Source organism: Tiliqua scincoides, chromosome 1, assembly GCF_035046505.1.
Source record: "Tiliqua scincoides isolate rTilSci1 chromosome 1, rTilSci1.hap2, whole genome shotgun sequence".
Classification (NCBI taxonomy): Eukaryota; Metazoa; Chordata; class Lepidosauria; order Squamata; family Scincidae; genus Tiliqua; species Tiliqua scincoides.
Window position 1 is genome coordinate 98,487,639 of NC_089821.1, and position 23,353 is coordinate 98,510,991.

General features: G+C 42.9%; 1 protein-coding gene across 3 annotated transcripts in view; it reads left to right on the forward strand.

Moving 5' to 3' along the window:
- PKP4 (plakophilin 4) overlaps window positions 1-23,353 on the forward strand; it is a 156,293-nt gene that overhangs the window by 27,387 nt on the left and 105,553 nt on the right. For all 3 annotated transcript variants that reach the window (XM_066612025.1, XM_066612027.1, XM_066612026.1), the window contains exon 2: window positions 10,455-10,585. In XM_066612025.1, the coding sequence (XP_066468122.1) occupies window positions 10,460-10,585 (126 nt within the window). In that variant the 5' untranslated portion in view covers window positions 10,455-10,459. The remainder of the gene's footprint in view (window positions 1-10,454; window positions 10,586-23,353) is intronic.

A 23,353-nucleotide genomic window follows, 5' to 3' on the forward strand; every position in this document is an offset into this window, starting at 1 on the left:
ATACTAAGTCCTATAATTTATGAAAAATCTTATGTGATAAAATTGTTGCTTCCTACACAAGGAAGGAAATTACTGATCATATGAAAGCAGCTGTATAGTCTAGTCTTACTGTGACTAAGACAGCAGAAGTGCCCAACCTACGTTCTCTTATTACACTAAAGCATAAAAATAGCATCTGATCATCCTGTCTTCAAGTCTATTCATAATTTTCCCTTGATTAGATTTTAGTTCTAATGGAAGTCATTCCATAGATCTTGTACAGTTTTGAGTGGCTTCTTTGGAAGGAAGCTGCTCAAGAAAGATTTCACAGATCTTAACTATCCTTGTCTAGGAACATGGTGCCATAGGAAGACAGAAGTAGTTTTGAGTGCTGGTGTTGGCCTTTCCAGTCAAGACATGGGGGACGAGTCCACCCACACCTGGAAGGAAAGAATAGTTTAGTGAACTCCCTACTTTTGTGGGCCCAGTGTGAAGACAGTGTCATTGGAAGAGGCAAGTGTACGAATTGGAAAGAAATTCAGGCCAAGAGAAGCTTAGCAATTGGCTCAAGATTGGTATGTGGGGTGAAGGATTATGGCAGGTATACTCAGTGAGGTTTCAGATCTGAAGTACTTTGAACATAGCAAGTTAATAAAAGAAAGTGTGACCCTAGTTGTTTTTTTTAAAGTGTTGAGGAAACATTGCTGTATCAGCTGTGCAACAGCATAGCAATTACTTGATACAGTATGTGATTCTGATGCTTTTCATTGGATATTCTTATTCTTTTTAACCACTATTGCTGTGTGATTTGCCATCTGAATCCAAGCTTTCTTGATTAGCCACATTGTTGTCTAACTTTGACTGCAGATACTTACAAGACTTTTGCTGTGCCTCTTGCTGTAAGCTCTCTTAATGAGAACGGGAGAGATACTTGCCCAAGTTGTTGCTTGCTATTCTGTACTCCAATAACCGCACAAGGAATACTTTAAGGATCGATTAAAATTTCTTAGTGTGTTATTTGGAATGAGCCTGTTCTCTACCTTGAATGATTTCCTTTAAAGATTGTTATTTTTTATTATACATGAACATTTGATCCAAAGTGTTCCACTAGCTGAATTCATGGTTTGTAGTGGTGTACCATTTCCGTTTAATTTTTTGACTTAATTTAGCAGTGTAATGGATTAATTCTGTTCTTTGCACTTCTTACTGGTACTGTAACAGTGTAATCCTATTTGTGTCTTCTCAGAAGTAAGTAATTGAATTCAGTGGCACTTACTCCCAGGAAAGTGTATAGGGTTGCAGGCTAATGGCCCAATTCTATGGACCAGCAGCACCAGAACTTGTGTTCCAGGGGCATGGCAAAGTGTGACCTGCCATTCTGGGCTGCTGTGGCAGTGCAACAATGGCCTCTAGAGGAGCCTTGGTGCTGGTAAGTCAGTGTGGGCAGATGAAAAGCAGCAGCATTGCCAATACCCTATCCTCCCTCCCAGCCTCAGGTTACCTTCCCAGGTCCACTTGGACCTGTGTCAGCAGTTGCTGGTACAGGTCCAACTAGACCCATCATGGCAGCAGAGGCTTGCTCCCCAAGCAAGGGAACAAATGTTTTTTTACCTGGTGGAGACGTCTGGTACTGTGCCTCCCCAGAATGCAGAGGTTGCTCTGGTGGCATGGCTGTATTGGCAGGGTGGGGTGGTGGTGGTTATAGGATTGACCATTCAGTCACTTAAGTAGGGAGTTAGGAAAGAAAAAAAACCGTATCGGAACAAACAGTATATGCCAGCTCAATGTTGTATGAAACAATGAAGGTGAAATTTTCTTATTAAAATGAGCCTTCATAAGTTTTGGGGCATGCAGAGCCTTTCCTCATCTGGAAATAATCGCCCCCATTCTATTTGTGCATTGCAGTTTATGGAAATGATAAGCTGAAAGTTGCCTTTTAGATAACTCAATAAAACACAGACACACACAAAGAATGCTACAGGGACGAAAATTATACTTTATGTAGTCAGTACATTCTGGTCTACATCTTACTAGGAGACATGCTCTTAAGACCATGCCAGTAGAAATGTTTCCTGAGATTAAATAGCAATTTAGCCACTCTGACTTATGGTCCCCCTTGTACAAAATATAATTAAATACTTCATGTAAATTATGTTTTAAATACTTATATTTTAAATGCTTTGGTTTTAAAGCAGTTTTGTTCTATAAATGCTTAATGCTCTGAAGTTCTAAGCATAGTGCAAAACAATATGTTGTGCATCTTCACAATATTTAGGTAATGTGGGTTATAATTTAACTTTTGAGACAGGTGAGAAAATCCCTTTTTAAATGTGTGTGTAAATTAGTTGTACAATGTTCATGAAACTGACAATGCAGTTTTAGAAGGACTTGGTTGAATTACTGGACACGTAGGAGCCGCTGGATATCATAGAAGACGGAAATCCAATGGAAACCAGCACCTATGCGTCACCAGTGTCTCGTGCTACCTGACCTGTAATGTCATGCTTCACGTTCCCCTGTATTCACTTCACTGGTTGCTTATGGTAGCAGCATGACAAGAGTCAATGTGCAACACAATATCTGCAGAAACTACAGGGAAGAGAGGTGGAAGAGACATGGCCTGCTGGTTTTGGCAGCAATTCTGTGGTTTACTAGCCATAATGAAACCAGAAAGTGGTGACTTAATTCTTGGTGCATAAATGACAATTACAGCAGAGTTCCAAGTTTAGATGAGCCACGGAACTGGTTTAAGCAAACCATGATCCTGGCTCAGTGATGAGGGGAAGGGGCACATGAGCTTAGATGCATTCATAACCTAATAAACCATAGTTGTCTGAATCTACCCAGAGTCAAAAGAATAATGGACTTGCTTTTATACAGTATGTTGACTTTATTAATCTTATGTGTTCAGTAATTGTTACCAGAGCAATTAAAATCTATTTTAACCTCCCGCATGACCTATTTTGCTGCAGTAGATAACTTCCAAAAACTGAGAAATATTTTCACTGAGAGTAGGTTCATCAAAATGGAGAACAGAGGCTAAAATGAAGTCCTTCGCAAGTCTTTTTAAAAAAAAAATTCCCCGGGTGTTAATATGTATCATGGACTTGCTGGGTCTGCTTTTTAAATAAGAGAGCATATGTTGTGGAAATCCAAAACTTAAAAATGTGAATATGCTTCACTGTAGTACTGCTCTGTGAACCAAACCCTCTGTGACACAAGAATATGCAGAACCTCTTCTACTTAACACTGAATTTACAAACTTTTCAAGATACAGGTGTTGCTAGTTGATGATTCCATCATCTGAAGTCTCTATCGCAAGTCTGGGCTGTCTGATTGAGGCAGGTACTGGTTGCAGGGACCACTAATGTGAGAAAAAAATGGGCCCATAACAAGAATGGAGTAACAAAGCATGTTAATAATAATGGAAATACCCTAATGCTGCAGTTTTCCAACTCCCAGGGAGTTTGAAAGTTGCAGTGAGTTCTTGTGGGGGTGGGAGGGAGGCAGCGGGGTTGGGGTGAAGGCAGCAGGGGGAAGGCGTTCCCCAGGATTGCGCCGCTCGGGGGACTGCAGGGGCTTGGATGCACTTAACCGAGCCTCCTCCAGCCTCCCAGGGGTGCAGGGAGCCCTGCACGGCTGTCTGCAGGGCTCCCTGATGCTTCATAAGTGAAAGTGGAGTGATTGCGCTCCATTTCCGGTTTAACTGAAGCAGAGCGCGATCACTCCACTTCCACTTGTGAAGCTTCGGACAGCCGCGCAGGGCTCCCCTCACCCCTGGGAGGCTGCAGGAGGCTCAGGTAAGTGTACCCAAGCCCCTGCAGCCCCCCTGAGCTGCATGATCCTGGGGATTGTGCCACTGCCTCTTCCCTGCCTCCTGGCTGTCCCCATCCCTTAAGGGGAAATAGACCAGGGCCCACAGCCTGGGGCATCACAGCACTCCAGTCTGAAAAGCCCTGCTCTAATGAGAATATTGGAGAGAGCCGGGTAAAAGATTTAACACTTAGGTTCTTTTACATGTATTTGGATGTACTTTTGGAGAAAGGAGAATATTTCTGTATCTTGCTTCCACAAAACTTTGAATCCACTGAAAGGCACTCCAGGATACTCCCAGACTTTCAAGTGTAAAAGCAGAAAAGTGTGAAGAGCATTAATGTACTAGCTGTTAGTACAGGGCTGCTGCACAGATGTGATTCTTAGAAGGAGAGAAGCTTCTTTATTAATTCTTGCTCACTATCGTATTCCAGCCAACCTGAGCAACCTCTGTTAGCTTGCTTTTCAAGATAAGATCATGCAATATAGAACACTGTACTGCAGGTATGCTGTAAATATGGCTTCTGATAATGATTTTGGATCTTGGAAACAGAGCCTTGGAACCTAACCTCCTCTTAAGTAGAGGGGCTTCTATATGCTGTTCTAACAATTAAGGGTCATGTTGTGGCAAGTTGCAACATAATATGAGCCCATTTGTCAATTCTCCCCCACCCCACCCCCACCCCCCAATAAAACATTCTGGGAGCTTTCCTGACTGAATTTCCATTCTTTATGGCTTGGAGTGCATGGGCAGGCAATAAGAGTTTTAAGCTGGCTCATCGGTCCTGTTACTTTAAGAGTTTTAAGATAAACATCTGAAAAATATGAACTTGGAGTAAAGCTTTCTAAAGGAGCCTTGGATAACTGGAATGATAACATAAGCAATTTTCTGATTGATGACTTATTCTATCTGTTTGCCTGTCAGGAGTTTCTCATATGATTATATATACTAGACAATAAATTCACATGTACAAAATGGTTGGCAACCTTCAGTCTCAAAAGACTATGGTATAAGCCTACAGCACCCAGTATTCCCAGGCCGTCTCCCATCCAAGTACTAACCAAGCCTGACCCTACTTAGCTTCTGAGATCAGACGAGATCAGGCATGCACAGGGTAATAGTAACCTCAAGATATGCAAAAACCTCATCAGAGGATATTTGTTAAGAAGAATGTCTTCAGAACAATGCAACATTGAGAACACTATCTTCTCCAAACTGTTGACCTGCCTCATGATTTTTCAGGGGTGCATAAATTTTGTTTTCCCATCAGTGAGTACAGTTTTGCGTAAAAGAAATGTGCATGATAAAGAATAACTTTCGTTATAGAAGCAGCCTTCCCTGCTGTGATGGGGATAACTGACTATGCGAATGTCTTCTCAATATTGTTCAAAATGTTTGGTTTCCAAATTACAAATTCCTGGATTCTGCATGCAACCTGTATATTATATTATGCATATATTAGAGGTGGAACTTATATGAATGAATGAAGGTCTTGCAATAGCTCAAGTCCTATAAAAGGCTTTGCACAAAGCAAAGCTGTTCTTTCCTTCACTGCCACTGCTGCTTCACAGACATGAAACAGCAAGCAGTGGAGGGAGCCCTCGTCCCACTGCTCACCCAAGAGATTGAACAATCGCCCTCATGCTGAGAACAGTTGCGTTGGGCCAGCGTGGGCTCCAGCAAGCCTCCGAAGGGCCTAAGGATCATTGGAGACTGGGGGCTCCCCACGGGCCGGATTGGGAGTCCCCGGGGGCCGCAAATGGCCCCCGGGCCAGGGTTTGGGCACCCTTGCCGTGATGGATTGCTCAATGAAGATAGTGTCTGTAGTGCAAGACAGCTGAGAAAGGGGGGAAATGGCAAATTATGTCCTGGGTCATTAGTGGATCAAGAATAAGACTCTTAATGCTCTGTGTCTATGGTGTGACCTCACCTGGAATACTGGTTCTGATTCCCACATCTCAAACTTGGGACGCTGGTCTGTATAGAACTGGCAAGGTGTAGATGAGGGCAACCAAAATGATCGAGAGGCCTTAAGCACCTTCCTTATGAGGAAATGCTACAAATTGAGAACTTCTTAGTTTTACAAAAGGTGATGGTGGTGAACATAAGTGAGGTTTATAATCCCCTGCTAACTGGGCAATAGTCACCTTTTTCAACTGGTACTCCTCTTATATTTGCCAGGAGGAGATATTCCTTTCATCCCAGTACAAGGTCGTTTCTGTTGGCTGTTTGCTGGTGTCTGTCTTTTTAGATGGTGAGCCCTTTTAGGGCAGAGAACCATTTGGGGTGTAATCCTAACCAACTTTCCAGCACTGACATAGCTGTGCCAATGTGACGTGCACTGCATCCTGCAGTGGGGAGGCAGTCAAGGGGGCCTCCTCAACGTAAGGGTATGTTTATTACCTTACTTTGGGGCTGCATTGCAGCTAGGTCAGTGCTGGAAAGTTGGTTAGGATTGTGCCCTTAGTTATTTTATTTTGTTTTCTGTTAACTGCTTTGTAAAGTTGTTTGTTGAAAAGCAGTATGTAAATACTATTAATAATAATAAAATAATTATACATGGTAGGGAGAAGGTTTCCTTCCTCTTTCTCAGTGTTTGAATCAGAAATAATTCAATGAAACTGACGACAGGAGATTAAGAATGACCAAAAGGAAATATTTCCCACAGTACATAATTTATAACATTGACTACAGCAAGATGTGGTGATGGCCATTACCTTGGGTGTCTTTTGAAAGTGGATTAGACATTTATGGAGAACTGCCCATTAGTAACTATGGTTATATACTACCTCCAGGATCAGAAATAGCTTGATGGGCAAAGACTGATGGCAGCATCTCCTGCTTGTGGACTCCCCAAAGACAGTTGATGGGCCACTAGGAGAATTGGGTTGCTGGACTTGATTATTTCTTAGCCTGATCCAGAAGAAGTCTTTCATGCAGGCGTGCACTGCTTTAACAACCTTCCACTTAACAACAGACTGCATATATGACTGTGTCAAAGAACTATAAAGAGGCTTTTAATGAGGCACTCGGGTCTCCCATGGCCTGCAGCAGAGTATCTGTTTCCCAACAAAGAGGTTCTTAATGCAAAGAAGAGGCAATCTATCTTCAGTAGCCTATACAGCCAGCTAAAGATTGGGCTGAATGTTTACTTAATGACCTAATCAGAGAACGTAGCCCTGTCTTTACGTGGTGCGTACCTGTATTCCAAGGAAAACTATGTGCATCCATTCGTTGGCATCTTAAATTTTTAGAATCACTGAGAAGTACCACTTCAAGAACTCCCGGAAGTCAGTGTGTCTTAAGAAAAGGAATACCCATATGTCCTAGCTGTGTGTTCTGTTGATGGCCTTTCAAACAGGGAAGATCTTCATGGGAATTATGTTTCTGAAAGCACAGTATCAATGTCCTATGTAGTGAAACTGGCAGAGACCAGAATGAAGTTAGGTGTGAGAGTTATGGAATGAGTGTATAAGAATGCTATCCAATAAAATTGCAGATAAAAAACTCAGAGCTGAGCACAGAATGAATTGCTCTAGAAGTAATGACCTGGTTTCAAATCCCTTGACATCAGCATGAACTCCCTCTTTTCATTTGAGGTAGGAGCAGGAGTTTGTATTAGTTTTGGGAGATCAGGTTTCCAATAAGCTCTTTCTATTCGAAAGTCAACTTTGGAAGCCTTTGCTCCTTAAACATTAGTTCAGTACACTAACCAAAAGGCAAACATTTATGGATAATTAGAAGTTAAATTTAAACTAATAGGTTTGTATAGTAGAAATTGTTGTGGAGGGTAAGAGTTTCCAGCAGAGCAATATAAACGGCTGCGCAGCAGAAACTTGAAGCCGATGCTCAAGGTTGTCCCACAGGACGCACAACAGTTGCAAATAACCACTCCAAAACAGAAGGCTGGGTTCCACCACCAAGGTATATTTACAGGAGATATTTACAGCAACATAGCAGACAGCAATGCTGGTCAAACAGCCAACAACACACGTCTGGCTCCACATTCTCCAATGCCCCCGGGGAGCATTTGTTTGCAGGCCTGCTTTATACATACGGCCACGCCCAAACTCAGGTGCACGGGGTTTGCACTTAGTAGCACCTGCCACTTAGATACATGGAGCTCAACAGAATTAAATATCCACAGGCTACATCAGATACAGTGCCTGTATCTTTTCTCCTGTGCACAAGACCTGAGGGATTTCTTAGGTTTTGGACCTCAACACCCCTCCAAATCGTTCAGGTCTTGTCCCAGTGTACAATCTTGTATATTTAGTTTACAGCAGAGTTGTTCATGCTTAGACACGGATAACGGTTTAGTAAATATGTCTGCTAGCTGTGTCTCTGTAGGGCAATAGTGTAACACGATAAGACAATTTCTTATTGCCTCTCTCACATTTGCATGTCTCAGATCTATATGTTTGGTTCTGTTTTTGATCTTCTGAGTTGGCCATTGCAATACAGGCTTTATTGTCCTCAAGGATTTGAATAGGTGCACTCGTTTCAAGACCTAGATCTGTTAACAATTGTTTGTACCGTACCACCTCAGTGCATGCTAAGGAGAGACTGCCATACTCTGCCTCTGATGAGGATAGCGCAACATAGGTCTGCTTCACACAACGCCAGCAGATCAGAGCGCCTGCAAGCAGTAAAGCTAGTCCTGAAATAGACTTTCTTGTATCTGGGCATCTGAATATACAATTAGTTCTTCTGGACTTTGAGGATGAAGAACCAGCCCATGATATAGAGTACGCTTTAGGTATCTCAGAAGTCTTTTAAGTGCCTGGGAATGTTGCTGTGTAGGAGCAGAGACAAACCTGCTCATTAAATTAATAGCACAGGCAACATCCGGTCTAGTCCATTGGGAAAGATACTGCCCACTGCCCACTATGGATTGATATACACGATTGCTTGGAGGACTCTCTATACTTGCAGTCTGTATGGAATTAGGGACCATAGGTATTTTGCAACCTTTACAATAGGTCATGTTGCACCTCTCTAACAGCTCCATTATTTTCTGTGACTGGTGTAATTTGTAACCTCCAGTAGGAGTGGGTATAATATTCACTCCAAGATACTTCCTAATGGGACCAAGGGACCTTAGAGTTAGATGTTTTCATAACTCTACCAATACATCCTCAATTCTCTGCTGTGTCTTGGCCAAAATAATGAGATCATCTACAAAATCAGGAACAAGTATCTGGTTCTCTCCACTTTCTTTCATATAAAAACATGGGTCAGCCTTTGATGCTGTTAACCCAATATCTCTCAGATGGGAATCTAGACAGACATTCCACTGATGGGGGCTTTGCCTTAGACCATATATGGCTTTATTTAAACGCAATACTTGCCCCTCTTGAGGGCTCTGAAAACCTTCAGGCTCTTGTATATACAAAGTTATCCCCTCCTCCAACGGGGCGTGTAAGAATGCCGTTTCTACATCTACATGCCTGGTTTTCCAGCCACGCCTGGCAGCATAGACTAAAACGGTTCTAAACGTTTCAGCTTGGGCAGTGGGTGAAAAAATTTCATCATAGTCCTGAGCTGTTTGGCTAAACCCCTTTGCCGCTAACCTTGCTTTATAGACCGGTGCTCCTCCAGTCTGGCTATGTTTTAGTTTAAACACCCATCGAGTGCCAATAGCTTTCTTGCCCTGGGGAAGAGTTGCAGCTGAAAACACAGCATGCTTCCTTATAGACTCCATTTCGGTTTTCATAGCTTCCTCCCAGCATATTCTATCAGCTTTAGGAAGCTTTATAACTTGGGAGTAATCCTGGGGCTCCGGCCCTACAGTCTGACACACGGATATTAATTCAGGCACGTAACGATCAGGGGGTTTTGTCACACGTGTGGTTCTGCGTAGGAAAGGCAAAACAGGACCCTTTGGAGTTGATCCAGCTTCCTGGCTAATCCTATCAGGGTAACAGGCTGAGCTCTGGGAGCTCGCTTTCTGCTTCTTCTCTGTACCAGTACTTCCCCACATGTACCGAAAGGGTATAAATGTTTTAGAGAGGGTGGTTCCCCATGTAACATCTGATAGGGAGTCATCTTAACTATAGAGGAGTAGGTGCGATTAAAGATATAGCAGGCACATTTTGCAGCCTCCGCCCAATAGCCACAAGGAAGCCACTAAGAGAGCGCGTATTTTGGTCTGCAAAGTTCTGCCATAGCGTTCCGCAGCACCGTTCTCCTGAGGACAGTTAGGGATCTGTTTAAAGACTAATCAGCCTGTGGCCAAATCTAAGTTCTGCAAACATTTTTTGTGTATCTTGCACCAAGCTTGTCACTATTCCAAGCTATGAAACTTTCCAGGAAAACCTATGAAGAAAGTTTGTCACCTGACTGACTGTAGAGAATTGTTCATAGGAAGACAGATGTAACAGATGAAAATTTAGGATTTTAGAAAAGTCATAGCTAGTGTTTGATAAACAGCCTCTGGATATAGGAACTAGTGCAAAAAGTGTAGGTATCAGGTGATTTCGTCAGCTTTCAGGGTTTAATCTTTTAATGGTGGCCCAATAAAATCTCATGTATTACCAGTGAATGGTATAAGTTAGGTTTCACATGTAAACGAGTATAGAAAAGAACTTCATGGCATTTGCCTCATTTTTTTAATATGAGTCCACTGAATGCATAACTGATGTTTCTCCTTCACCCCCAGGCAACATGCCAGCTCCTGAGCAGACCCCTACAGAGGAAGAACTGCAACAGACCACCCAGGAATCTTCCACAAGCCCAGGCATGGAGACAGAGGCAACTGCTATCACTATTCTAGCATCAGTAAAAGAACAGGTATTCACTTTGTTTGGCATACCTACCTGAAACCTCATGTGGGTGGGCCTGAAGGTCCCTAATTTGGAAGATTAAATATTAAGTACTTTGGAATATATCATTAAGCTGAACAAAATTTGCTGTGTTCCAGTATCCTCGATCTTATTCCTGAATTTTTATGGGCACCATGATGTACTGCAGCAGATACAGTGGGCTCTCCTTATCTGCAGGCTTGATATGCACATATGTGAGCATCTGCAAATGCAGAGCCTGCACCTGGAAGTCACTTCTGGTTCATGGGGCTTTTGGTCACAACCTGGAGCTGTTCTGAGGTGCAGAGTGGCTGTGTGCAACCTTCCAGGTGTGACTGGATGTTACCAATGTGAACCAGAGGTGACTTCCAGAAAAGGCCTTCTGAGGAGGCTGGGAGGCCACTGTGACCTCCAAAGGGCTTGGCACAACATCCAGGTAAGTTTTGGCGCCACCGACACTGCCCTCCCAAGGGGATTTCAGCATCTGTGGATTTCGGTATTCACAGGGAGTTATGGAACCAATTCCTCATGGATATGGAGAGCCCGCTGTACAGTGTCAGATACTTTTAGTGCTATTTGTTTGGAGAAATACTAACAAATTTCGTTAGAAGCAGCTGTTATATTTCTAAATGTTGCTATCCTGAGTATAATGAGGTCTTCAGCGTATTGCTTGAAGTTCCGGTCACTCCCTATTCAGAAAGGAGGACCGGGTGCAAACAACAGCACTTTGGCTTGTTTAGCTTAGTATGAAGGATATGATAGAACAAGATTTTGTTCTGAAAAGTAGTTCTTCCAAGTTAACTGAATTGGTGATGGGTTACTTACTTTAAAAATCATTACACAGAACTATTAACTAGTACAATGTCTTCGGTTTTTAAACTTCTAGTCTAAAACTAAAAGGTAATAAAGTTCTGAAGTCCTTGTTCTAATTTGGTTTGTGAGAACAAGAAAGCCTGCCTAGTGCTAAGCCAGAGGAAAACACATTTTTATTTAGTTGAATTCAAGTTGACTTGAGCCTCCGAAGTGGCTCACAGTATTGGTAACATGCAATTCATCTTCCACTTCACCCATTCATATTTTGACATATGTGGCTCATTTTGTGGTGCTCTGGGATTCAGGCGGGTACGTCTCATCTTGTTGAAGCATTTAGAAGTCTGCAGCCGAATGAAAGTGAAACCTTATCTTGCATTCAGAGATGTTTCCCCACCACAAATCATTGACCACATTCTTCTCTTAACTGAAGGTTTGATTTTTCTAGTGCTAATGAATAACATCAGGTTGTTTGGGTTCATGTTCATGAATCCAAGTATCTTGCTGCATGAGCAAAAGACATTTCTGCTTTTTATACCAAGGTGAGGAGATGTCATCGCTGTCTCCTTCCCCTGTAGTCCACTGGTTCCAGGGGGTTGGGAGAACTTCCAGGGCAGCTTTTTGGGAGATGTTGCTGCATGTGGAGAAATGGGCAATCTCCCTGATTCAAGCAAGAGTGCCTTCTGTTCATGGATCCTAGCTCTTTGTGTGTAATTAAAAAGTCTTGCTTGAAATAACGCATCATTGGTCAAAAAGGAATGTAGGTTCTGGACAGAATACAAGGCTTTTTACTGTTATATGCAAGGCTTTTGTATCTCACCAAGGAGGATAAAATAGTGGGTGTTTCCTGTTTAGCAAATGTTGCTATGGTATATTGATCTGATCTAAGTGCTCTCTTAACTAATTTCCTATCTTTCCTCACTTTGACGAAACTATCCAAGATGTCAGCCTTGCATTCTTGCTAATGTTTTGCTTTTATTTAAATATTCCATGTAGGAAAATGACGATATGACACTGTTGCCTATAAGTTTCCTTTATCATGTGTATTTCAACATCCTCTAGCTCAGGGGTGTTGAACATAAAGCCTGGGGGCCAGATGTGGCCTGCAGAAGCTTTTTAACTGGCCCTCGGGCTCTCAGCTGTTGAGCAATTCTGAAGTCTCACTGCTGAAAGTGTGGCCTGCATGATAATTGGGCTCCCTATATCTTGAAATATGATCAAGATTTGTGTATTTTCTCTTCTGTCATTTGCAGCTAATGAGTTCCTACACAAGAACAAAGTGCTTATTTCTGGTTTTGACCTGTTTAATGACATCACTTCCTGCCAAATGACATAATCACTTCCTGCCCTCAGCAGGCATCATGAATGATATTTGGTCCGCTATATGAAATCAGTTTGACACCTCTGCTCTAGCTGTTTGTAGTTTAAGGAATTAACAGTTTCCATAGCCTCTGCTTCTGATTTGGATGATTCTTAGCTGGTATGGTCACTTTTGTATCCCAAAAAGTGGATCTATGATTGTTGCTGTTTAAAGCAGGGTGTAGGAAATGGGTCAACAACTTACAGTCCAAATCTAGACCACCAGCTGAAGTTGTCTGGCCCTCATGAAACTTGGCTTGAGAGGCAAAGCTCCTACTCAGTTTTCTGTGAGTCAGGCAGGGAATGGAAGAGCTGTCCTCCCAGGCTTGCAGAGTCACTGTGCTGCTGCACACAGGGACTCTCTGGGCCTGGCTGGGCAGCTCCACCATTCCTTCTCCGGCTCACAGAAAATTGGGTAGGTAGGAGATTTGACTCCCAAGCCAAGCTCTGCATAGGCCACTGCTGTGGCATTACCCAAGGTAGGAGGTCAAATGTTTCCTGACCCCAGTGGTAGCTGTGGTGCCCACAGGATACAGCGGTTGTCATTCTGGCACCACTGCAGCTCTGGGTGCTGCGGTTGTCAGGATTGGGCTGTTGACTAGTTCCAAAGTTAGAAAAACTAACTGTACTCCTAGAGAGTTCTGTGTGTTGTACAGTTGATTTTAATTCTGCCACACACACCAGCTTGCTTGTGATAGTCAGTTCTCAAAGAAGTGAATGTGTTGGTGTAGTAGGAGTATGTCTGTCCAAAGCATGCTGAAATTGGCATGAGATGCTAGAAATTGCAAGGGCTTTTAGAAGGGAAATGAAGAGTACACAGTGTCTGTAGATCTGTGTGGAATGAAAGACTTGGGCAAAGATGCCAGAAAGACTCCATGCCAACTTTGTTTCCTGTTTTTGCAAAAAAGGAAACACTGCCAAGATATTTAGCAGCACTCATAAGGATTAGGAAAAGTCACAGGTCATGATAATAACTGCATATTAATACATACAAGGGTAATCTGAACTGGTGTCAGTTGGGTTTGATAACTGTACAAGGATCCTGAAGGGACATAGCTGGGTGCTATTTAGAAATTTTACTTGAGGAAAACAAGCATTGCCACATCATTCTTACAGAGCAAACCTATTAACTTCCACCTGATAGTAGAGTATGCATGTCTTTATGAATTAGTTGATAATTAAATGATGTATAAAGGAAAACCATGACTGACCAAACTGACTGTCTTTGCTAAATTAACTAGTTAAGTATCCACAAATACAATTGCTAAACTATTTGCAGCAGTCTGAGAGACCTAGTGAAATGTGCACGAGAAAAAAATTACCCTGGATAAACATGTGGTAGGCTGTGTTTAACAAAAAAAAAACGATCACTGCAGAAGATAATTACTATTTGTTATATCCCACTTTTTATCCAAAGAGTTTAGTATGGCTTACATTTGGCTCCCAGTTGATCACTCATCTAGACGGTGCTCGGGGCAAAATTATTTTGCTTAGTTTCAGTGTTCTGCATCTAGACTTTTTCGTGCTTTTAACATCAGACTAGGAAGAGATAGCCAGTGACAAACTTTGTGATTAAGAGTAAATGTGAGGTGGAAGAGCTATGTTTACTGACCTGTTTGGGGGTGTGTGGCTAATTGGGAATGAATGAAATATTTATACGAGTGGAAACTTTAAATGACATTGAAAATGAAATTCAGTTAGAAATTATCACTGAAAGATAATAAATCTGAGACCAAGTGCAAGATGGAAAACAAAAAAATTAAAGCCTACTATAATCCCTAAGTACATTCTCCATAGCACATCTGTCTTGTTGCAGGAGCAGTTTGCTTCCAGGTGCTTGTGTATGGTGCTGCTTGGCCTAGGCAAGTGACAAGCTGCTTGGCTAGGGGCCAAATCCTATGGGCCTTACTGCTGGCGGTACACACATACCAACGGATCTGGGTGTCACAAACATGCCATAAAGCATGTTCGCAGCACCCAGGGAGCAAGGAGCGCCAGCGCTGGGCCTCAGCACCAGGAGGACCCACTGTGGGAGCGGCCGGTGGTAAGATTTCCCCACCAGCCTGCGGAGTGCCTTTTTGGTGCATGGGGAGAGTGGGAAAGGCAGAACTGAGGGGGAAGGGGAAAATTGGACCGGGGGGGGGTGGAGATAGCAACAGCCACTGTATCCTGTGTTCCCTCTCTGCCCAGAAAAGCACAGGCCTCCTCAGTTCTGTGCCCAAGCAATAGCAGACACAGGTTCTGAGATCCCCTAGGGTAAGAGAGCAAATGCTCTCTTTCACCAAGGACTCTCCTGCAGCTGCTTTGGCGCCCATAGGATATAGCAGCGTCCATTTTGGCACCACTGTTCCTCTAGGTGCTGGGGTGGATAGGATTGAGCAGTAAGAGAACCCCTGTTTGTAGGTACTAAGAATAACTGGTTTTTAAAAGACCAATACATCGCTTCAATCCATATATATTATAAGGAATTTGTAAGCTGCTTCTCTTAAAAATCGATAGCATTATATAAAACCTCGGTTGAATGGGACACAGAACAAAAAAATGAAATGGCTGTAAAAATTCAGCAGATAAAGCAAATCTTAATGCCTGCTTGCTCTGCCTGCTGGAATGTCAGAAAACCTCTGTGTTCTTCATACTCATCAGAGTTCTAAGACTTGGAGCGGATAACATAAGTTACTTCCTTATAAAGTTCTATTTATGTGAGTTGATTTGTATGCCTGTAGCAATTTGTAGAACACCTATTGATGCTACGGATGAAGAGCACGTAGCTCAAAACATATAAAATGTTTGAATAATTCTTTATAGTACTATACTTGCTTTTGCTAAGTTTTCTTTGTATGATGTAGTTTTTTGCATCTGCATGACTGAACATGCCGCAGTGCTTCATAGTAGAATGGTGATGGAACATCAACAGCTTCCTCCCTTTGTCCTGCAAGAAAGCAGTAGAACAATAAATTGACTTCTGTCCCCTTTCTACCACTGAAAATGTTACATGACAATTCTAGCAAACAGATATAAAGAAGGTTCTGCCAGCACATACTATGATAGAGATCTAACAGGGTTCATCTCTGCTCGTTAAGATCTTCTCAGAAGACTCTGCTCCTCATATCATCATTAAATAAGGTTAGGCTGGTGTGCAGTGGGTCAGTGCCTAATTTGCAGTGCCCCCCATGTGGGACTCCCTGCCATGGGTGGTAATGAAAGTTCTCCCTCTTGACCTTTAAGAGGGCATTGCAAACCGATTTTGCTTCCAGGCATTGAGACTGTGGGGAGAAAAAAAGAATGGATGAGCTATATTCTCAGTATATTTTAAAAAATGCGATTGCAACCTACTTCTGGTTTTGTGATCGCAGCCCGGAAGTGGGTCACGATTGCATTTTTTGAACGTTCCAAGAAGCGGGAAGCCCTGCCGAGGAGAAGAAGGCCACCCCAAGGAAGCCAGAGCAAGATGGATAAGTTGAAGAAAGGCTCCTCAGTCCCTGGCAGAGGCATGATCCTGAAGATTGTACCGCAGCCTTCCTCCTTGTCCCCCCTCTGAAGAGGAAAGGGGCACTGGTTCTTGGGTTGGTGGGTCAGATCCACCAGTTTGAGAACCACTGGTTTATTGATTTATTTTGCTATGTAAATTGCCTTGAAGGACTTTCTGTTGAAAAGTGGTATATAGATATTCTTGTGTTTGATATAGTGAATTATTTCAAGTATGTTTTACTAGCTAACTTGGGATCTGTTAGGATGGAAAAGTGGATTATAAATATAAAAATTAAATGTCAAACTGAGATCACACCAATATCGAATTTGAAGATGCAACCTGGAATAGCATTAGCACAGAGGGAGCGGACTGAGTGTCAAGCCCCTGGCTGAACAGCTTTATCTTGAAACCAACAGTTGTCTGCCTGTTCCCTTCCTAGAACTGTGTCAGTCTCCAGCCTTTCCACCAGGTTGCAACAAAGGGAGAAATCAGTCAGTGATATTAATGTATGTGACTTAATTTTTGTAAGTCATCTTGAGGACTTTAAAGTCAAAAGATGGAATAAAATAACTTGATGCCTGAACATTATGCCTGTGTTGGAATACTTCCTTGGCAGGCAGATCTCTATTTACTCACAGACTTTACGATTCTCTAATACTAGTCATTTTGCCGTAAAACATTTTGTTGCTGCTACATCTGTCAAGCAGAGGCCCCTGTGCTATGGCTTTCACAAGAGAAAATGACAAGATGGCATAAAACATTTAGTAGCCACTTGGCTACTACCTAATGGAAACAGTTTTTTGGAGATGAATTTTAAATTTGATGTATCTTTACTTGATAAAGATTACTCACTTGAGAAAATCGATTTAACGGAATCATCCAGACATACAGCTACTAGTTTCTGTCAGAAAGCAAGTTCCAAAATAGGAACCAGTATTCCCAACTTGTACTTCAAGACCAGCAAGTACATTACAGAAAAATAGGAAGCTTGCCACTCTTTCTTGGAAGGAAAAGTACGAAGGACGTTCAGAAATTGCATGCAGTTTTTGAATATTCAGTCTTGATATCGCTGTGTTAGTGTTGGTAATTAAACACTCTTCCTGTATGGCAGAGAGCCCAGAGCTGAATGTTTTCCAATACAATTATGTACTCTTATTCAGCTCATACTGAGGCTTCAGTGTTGTTTGCTCTTGCCTCTTGAACTTCCTTTGATTTCAGTTAATAACTCTTATTTACAGTAGTTTCTGTTTGCAAAATAATTAAGGCTACCGCACCTTAACTATTTAAACATCTTTAGGGGTGTTGTAAAAACAATAAAACTCTGTTAAGAATTGCTTGGACATGTGGATATGCAATTTGAAATTGTGAATACAATTCTGAAATAAGGAATGAAACTACTGCAAGGTACATCTGGATAGATGTATAAAATGGATTTGGAAAACTTAATACTGACATCATTCATCAGAATAAGTACAAAACAATTTCATAATGATAGTCAAGTTTAGCCTGGTGGAGGAATAAACCACACTGTGTGGTACCTTAAGACTAACAAATTCATCATAAAGCTATTGTAGATAGTTGATAACTGTAGATAGTGGAATTCTGTGCATGCACAGTCAACCTCAGAAACTCCCAGAATTTGGTCAAGTATTCTACCTCTTGAGTGCAGGGGGAGCCCTGTGTGCTGCAAGAGTGGGAAGAATGCCCAATCCCTTGGTTCCTTTTCAACTGCCGTTAAAACAGCACCATGATGAATGTTTTCTTTTTGTTCCTCAGAAAATGTAAAGACTTTTAACAGCAGTGTTCATCTTTATCTTAGTGTGGTATTTTTCAAAACTTTTCTGAGTCGGTCAGTCAGCCTATGGTGTTTGGCAAGTAGGATCACTGTTTTAAAAAGTGTTGCTGCTGTGGAGCAAAATGACACTTCTCACCTCCGTTTGGGAGAGAGCCGTGTTGTGGGCACCTGTGTCTACTGTAAAAAAAACTAAACAAATTCCAGGCAGACAAAGGACAGCAGGCAGCTTTGCCTCATCATCGCTGTGGAAGTTGGCCTTCGCTCCTACTGCAGCAGTGTTGGCACCTCCTGCAAACCTGCCTTCCCCATAGCAGCAGCATCCTCAAAGCCAGAGAGAATCAGATGCGGCACAAGCTCTCTTCTGACAGCCATTGATGTCTGATAGCAAGTGATGCTGACAATGGGCATAGCAAACACCAAAAGATTCCACTCTGGACAGGTGACTGGTACCAGTAGGGCTGGCTCAAGACTTCCTGACACCATAGGCAACATGCCAAATGCTGCCTCCTTCCCTGATGATGTGCCAGCCTCTTTGTTTCCTATTTTCTGATGCTGTAGCCTAGCACTCTCCACCCTCCTATTTCCTGTTCCTCCCTATCACCTTTTTCCAATACAGGGACGAGGAGGAGGTGGAGGAGCAGATGCAAGTAGGCTAATAGAAATGAGTCCGGTCTCCCCCAGATCTGCTATCTGAGACAACCCCTTCAATTGACCTCATGGATAGGCTGGCCCTGGGTACCAGGACTCCTTCTAGGAAGAAGACAAAATATTGCTTAGAAGCCAAGCCTATAAGAGAAACCTTAGAGCCAGGCATGGCTTCCTTCTACAGGGGACTCCCAGTATCCATGGATCCCGTATCCATGGATTCAGTTATCTGCAGATTGGGTCACTCCCCCACACACTCATTCCCCTGCTGCACCCCTCTGCTCCCCTTGCCTCCAGAGGGGCTTCTGAGCTCAACAGAGGCCAAGGATGTCTGTCCTTGGCCTCTACCAGGCCCAAACTGAGCTTTAGAGCTTTAAGCCCCTGGAGGGCCTCCTTGGGCCTCCTTATGCCTTATAAGGCATTAAAAACATCACTTCCGGTTTCTCCGTGAAACCAGAAGTCATGTCTTTTGAGCTCTAAAGCTAAGCCTGAGCCTGGCAGAGCTCAGAATCCCCTCAGAAGGTGAGACTTGTCTCTGGGGGCGGTCCCCCAGAATGTGGGGGTGGGCATTCGCCCATAACCGCCATTTCAGCTATCTGCAGGGGGGGGCTGTCCCAGAATGGAACCTCCATGGATAAGGACCTCCTGTACTTCAGTAGCTCATGTGTGAACACAAAGTGTCCAGTCTCAGTCATTCCAGGGTGAGGACACTAGCAGGAACAATCTTCCCCACATCAAGGTTGATGCCAAAGACATGGTTGCTAGGCTCTTTCCCAGATTGGATATTGTGCTGGTCTGCACTATCTCTAAAAGGGATAGTTGGATGTGATACTTGCTCTCCCTTGGAGGCTGACATTACTGAGCAGGAAACGTGGTCAGTCTCAAAGTAGAAATCCAGTGTAGTCTTGCTTCATCTCTCTGGTTGGGTTTCTCTTTCTCTTTCAAGTTTGTTCAGCATAGTTACACTCCCCTTCCCTATGTCCTCATCATAGATCAGGGGTGTTAAACCTGTTTCATATAGTGGGTTAAATAGCATTCAGTTCAGTTCAGTTCAGTAAGACCTTTATTGGCATAAAATACAGAGAAAGAACAAAACAAAACAAAAATATACAAAGACAACACAACATAGACATCAGTCTTTTCCTCACATACTGCCCAGAGTTCCAGAGCTCTGCCTGGCAATTACCCCAGATAAAAAGGCAGCGACCCTATCAAGGGTCTCAGAGTCAGGTGTGGAAAGGAGAGACTGAAGCATGATTGAGTCCTCCCAGCCCTGCATCCTAGTTAGCAAAGGGCCTAGATATTTCTTGTGTGAGACGTCATGAAGTGAGCAGTAGAAAAGGGTATGTATTATGGTCTCAATACAATCCCTACCACACTTGCATTTCCTCTCCGAGTAGGGAATACCACTGAATCTGCCCGATAACACGGCTGATGGAAGAGCATTACATCTTGCAAGTGTGAATGCTCTCCGAGCCTGTGGGCACTCCAGGTTATAAAAGAAGGAGGCCAGTTTCCCGAAACTGATTGGAACATGGAGATAGAGTGGAGAGCATGTGGTTCTGGCGGCACTAAACAGCTCTTGTTGTTCAATGTCAAGAATTCTTTCTTTGACGATTCTGTAAGCAGCATCACAACCAACCATGCCTAGCTCTGCAGTGTCCAGCCCTATTGACTTGAGCTTGGTTAGAAGATCAGTGATCTCTAATGGCAGGACTGAATCCAACAATAATTGGAGCATTAGACCAGAGGAGGTAGGGTTAAATAAAATCCTAAACCAAAATTTCAGTAATCTTAGCCAAGCAGTCGTCTTTAGCCGAATTAACCCGACCTTGAGACACAGAACCGAGTAGGGAACGCACCTGGGCATTCATGAAGCCTGCTGAGGGCCAAAAGTGACATCATTAAGCCATTTCTGCCCAATGTTGCAACAGAGATCAAATGTGTACACCTGTGGGCCAGGCAAAAATGGGCTAAGCAGGAAGTAATATCATTAAGCATGTCACAACCAGAAATAATCACTTTTTCTCACTTAGGAACTTGTTAGCTGCAAATAACAGAAAAGAAATTGACAGAGCCCAATTATCATGCTCGGAAAGCGCAATTATCACGCAGACTGGTTAGAAAGCTTCTGGGGGCCTTTTGTTTGATACCCCTATCTTACACACCATGTATCAGTCTGGCTTGATATGAAGAAAAAGATTATAGCTGCTACTGCAGTTCCAGTCACCATACTTGTCTGCCAGTGTATGGCCCAAGAGACCCACAGGTTTGCTTCAGTATGTATACTGGCTATAAGAACAAAAACAATTTAGCCTTGCATGGTCGCCACCTCAATACTGACTCAAACTCTGATGTCACGATAGTATCTCTTGTTGTAAACTTTGCCAGTGCTTGTCTTCAATAAGGGTGATTACCATTACCTGTTCTCCTGCTGACTCAGCAGCTTCTCTCACCCTTCCTTTTTCTGAATCAGCTATGAAACCATTTGGAGTCAGAAACATCTACATTCATTGTGCCTAATCACTGGACCATCAGATGGAAAGCCATGAATATTAAAATTGTCAGTTTCCTGTCTTCTATGGCAAGGTATTACTATGCTTTTTGTGTGTGAAAAAGCATACCTGTTTTGAAACCAAGCTTCCAGTTTCATGGCTTGTAAAGTGGAGTAACAACAGATTAACATGATAAAATCTCTTGTAAAATGTTACCCTAAGACCATGGCTTGAGTCCAATAGCTCTCAGTAAGCATAGGGGTCTGTGTTCCATCTGCCTTCTCCCAGACACCAATATTGAATATGTATATTGAATATTTACTTTTTGATGGGGAGAGCCTGTTTATTGCCACTATCATCAACAATTCTCTGGAACATCTAAAGAAGACCAAGATGACTGCCAAAGCATCTGGATTCATTTAATCTCCTACAATGATAAAGTTGGGACAAGGTCAACATTGATGTTTTCAGCATTGCATGCCCTACCCTGACAGTAAAAAGTAAGTGCTTTTCATTCATTGAGGGAGGAGGGTTGCAGTCATCTGCTTCGAAGAACAAGCAAGCCCCAAAGAACTCTGGAACTGGTAAATAGAGTCTCACTCTTTTCATCTTAAACCTTTCTATTATGTCCACAACACTATCATAACACCATCCAACTATGTTCACTAACGTGAGTACAGCTACAGGAAGTTGTGGAAGATTTACTTCTCTCCCTTGGAATCCAGTGTTGCCGCCGCCACTGCCTTTTAATGAAAGGAAATTGACAATACAGGTTCAGCCTATTTATACATGGATTTTTTATATATGGATTTGACTCAACACAAATAACCCCTGCAAATGAGAAGGGATGTGCTGATCCCTGGAGAAGGGGCAAAATGCATCCCTTTAAAATCAGTTTAAAAAACTGAACAGTCCTTTAACAACAGCCTCCTTAATGGGGGGGGGGGCAGCTGGCTGACAATCCATCAATACTTCTCTCTCCAGCGGGGCCCCTCCCTTCCCCTGAGCAGGTGAAAGAAAGATACTTTACATTGGTGAAGATACGGGTAGGAGTGAAGCCTTTCTAAGCACTTTGAGAAAGACTGATTGTTGGATTGTTGTCTTAATGACTCTATCTTAACATCACAAAGGTCAGCAAGGCTGTTTTTCAATCACTGGAGCAAAGAAACTTTGTTTTTTAAATTGATTTGCTGTAGTTTTTTGCCATCCAGGTGAGTACTTGAAATGGAACCCATGCTAATTCTTCGTCTCAACCTGTACTGTAATAAATAAGGATGTCCCCCTAAGAGTTTGGGGAAGAGAAAGAAGAGCATGCAGTCCCAGCAATGGCAAAATCGAAATATCGGGGATAAACTTTTCATACTCCTTAGAGATCTTAAAATACACAGACAGTGTTACAGCAGTGAAGGATGCAAATACAGTACTGGACCCTCTTCATCCAAAAGCACAGCTTCTGCTGATTTGAATATTTATTTATTTTATTTTTTATTTATACAGGTATTTATAGACCGCCTTTCTTTGGTCATCAGATTTTTCCTCAGACTTTAATCCAAGGTGGTTTACATAGGCAGGCTGTTCTAAACCCCCATAGGGATTTTTGCAATTGAATAGTTGTAGGCTTTCATAGAACTCCTCGTTCCAGCTGGATTCCTTCCCGGTCTGGCCTCTCTCTGGCCCTTCGCCTCCCACGCTCTACTTGATGGCAACTCCTCTCTGCCACCAAGGGTCAGCTCATCAGTATATCAGCGTGTCGTCAGTTCTCGGGTACTTCCGGTTGTTTCGAACTGGCAGCCTCAGATCTTCAGGCATACAAGGCGGCAGCTCTACCAACTGAGCCAGACCTCCTGCCTATCTGTGGATGCTGAGCCTATGGATTCTGTGGGACTCAGGGGACCTGCCGGACATGACCAGAAGTGCCTTCTAGTTGTGCCCAGGAGATCTCTTGGGGCATAGGGAGATCATGTGCAACCTCCCTGCACCTCAGAAGCCATCCTGGTTGTGTCTGAAAGGCATTTCTGGTTTGCCTGTGTGCTCCCTGCCCCGTGGATTTCATTATCCATTGACTTCAGTATCTGCAGGGGTTCCTGGAACAGATCCCCTACGAATACCAAGGGCCCACTGTATGGGCAGTTTAATGTCTAGTTCCTCAAAGCTGAGTACTTAAATGTGGGGAAACTTATAATA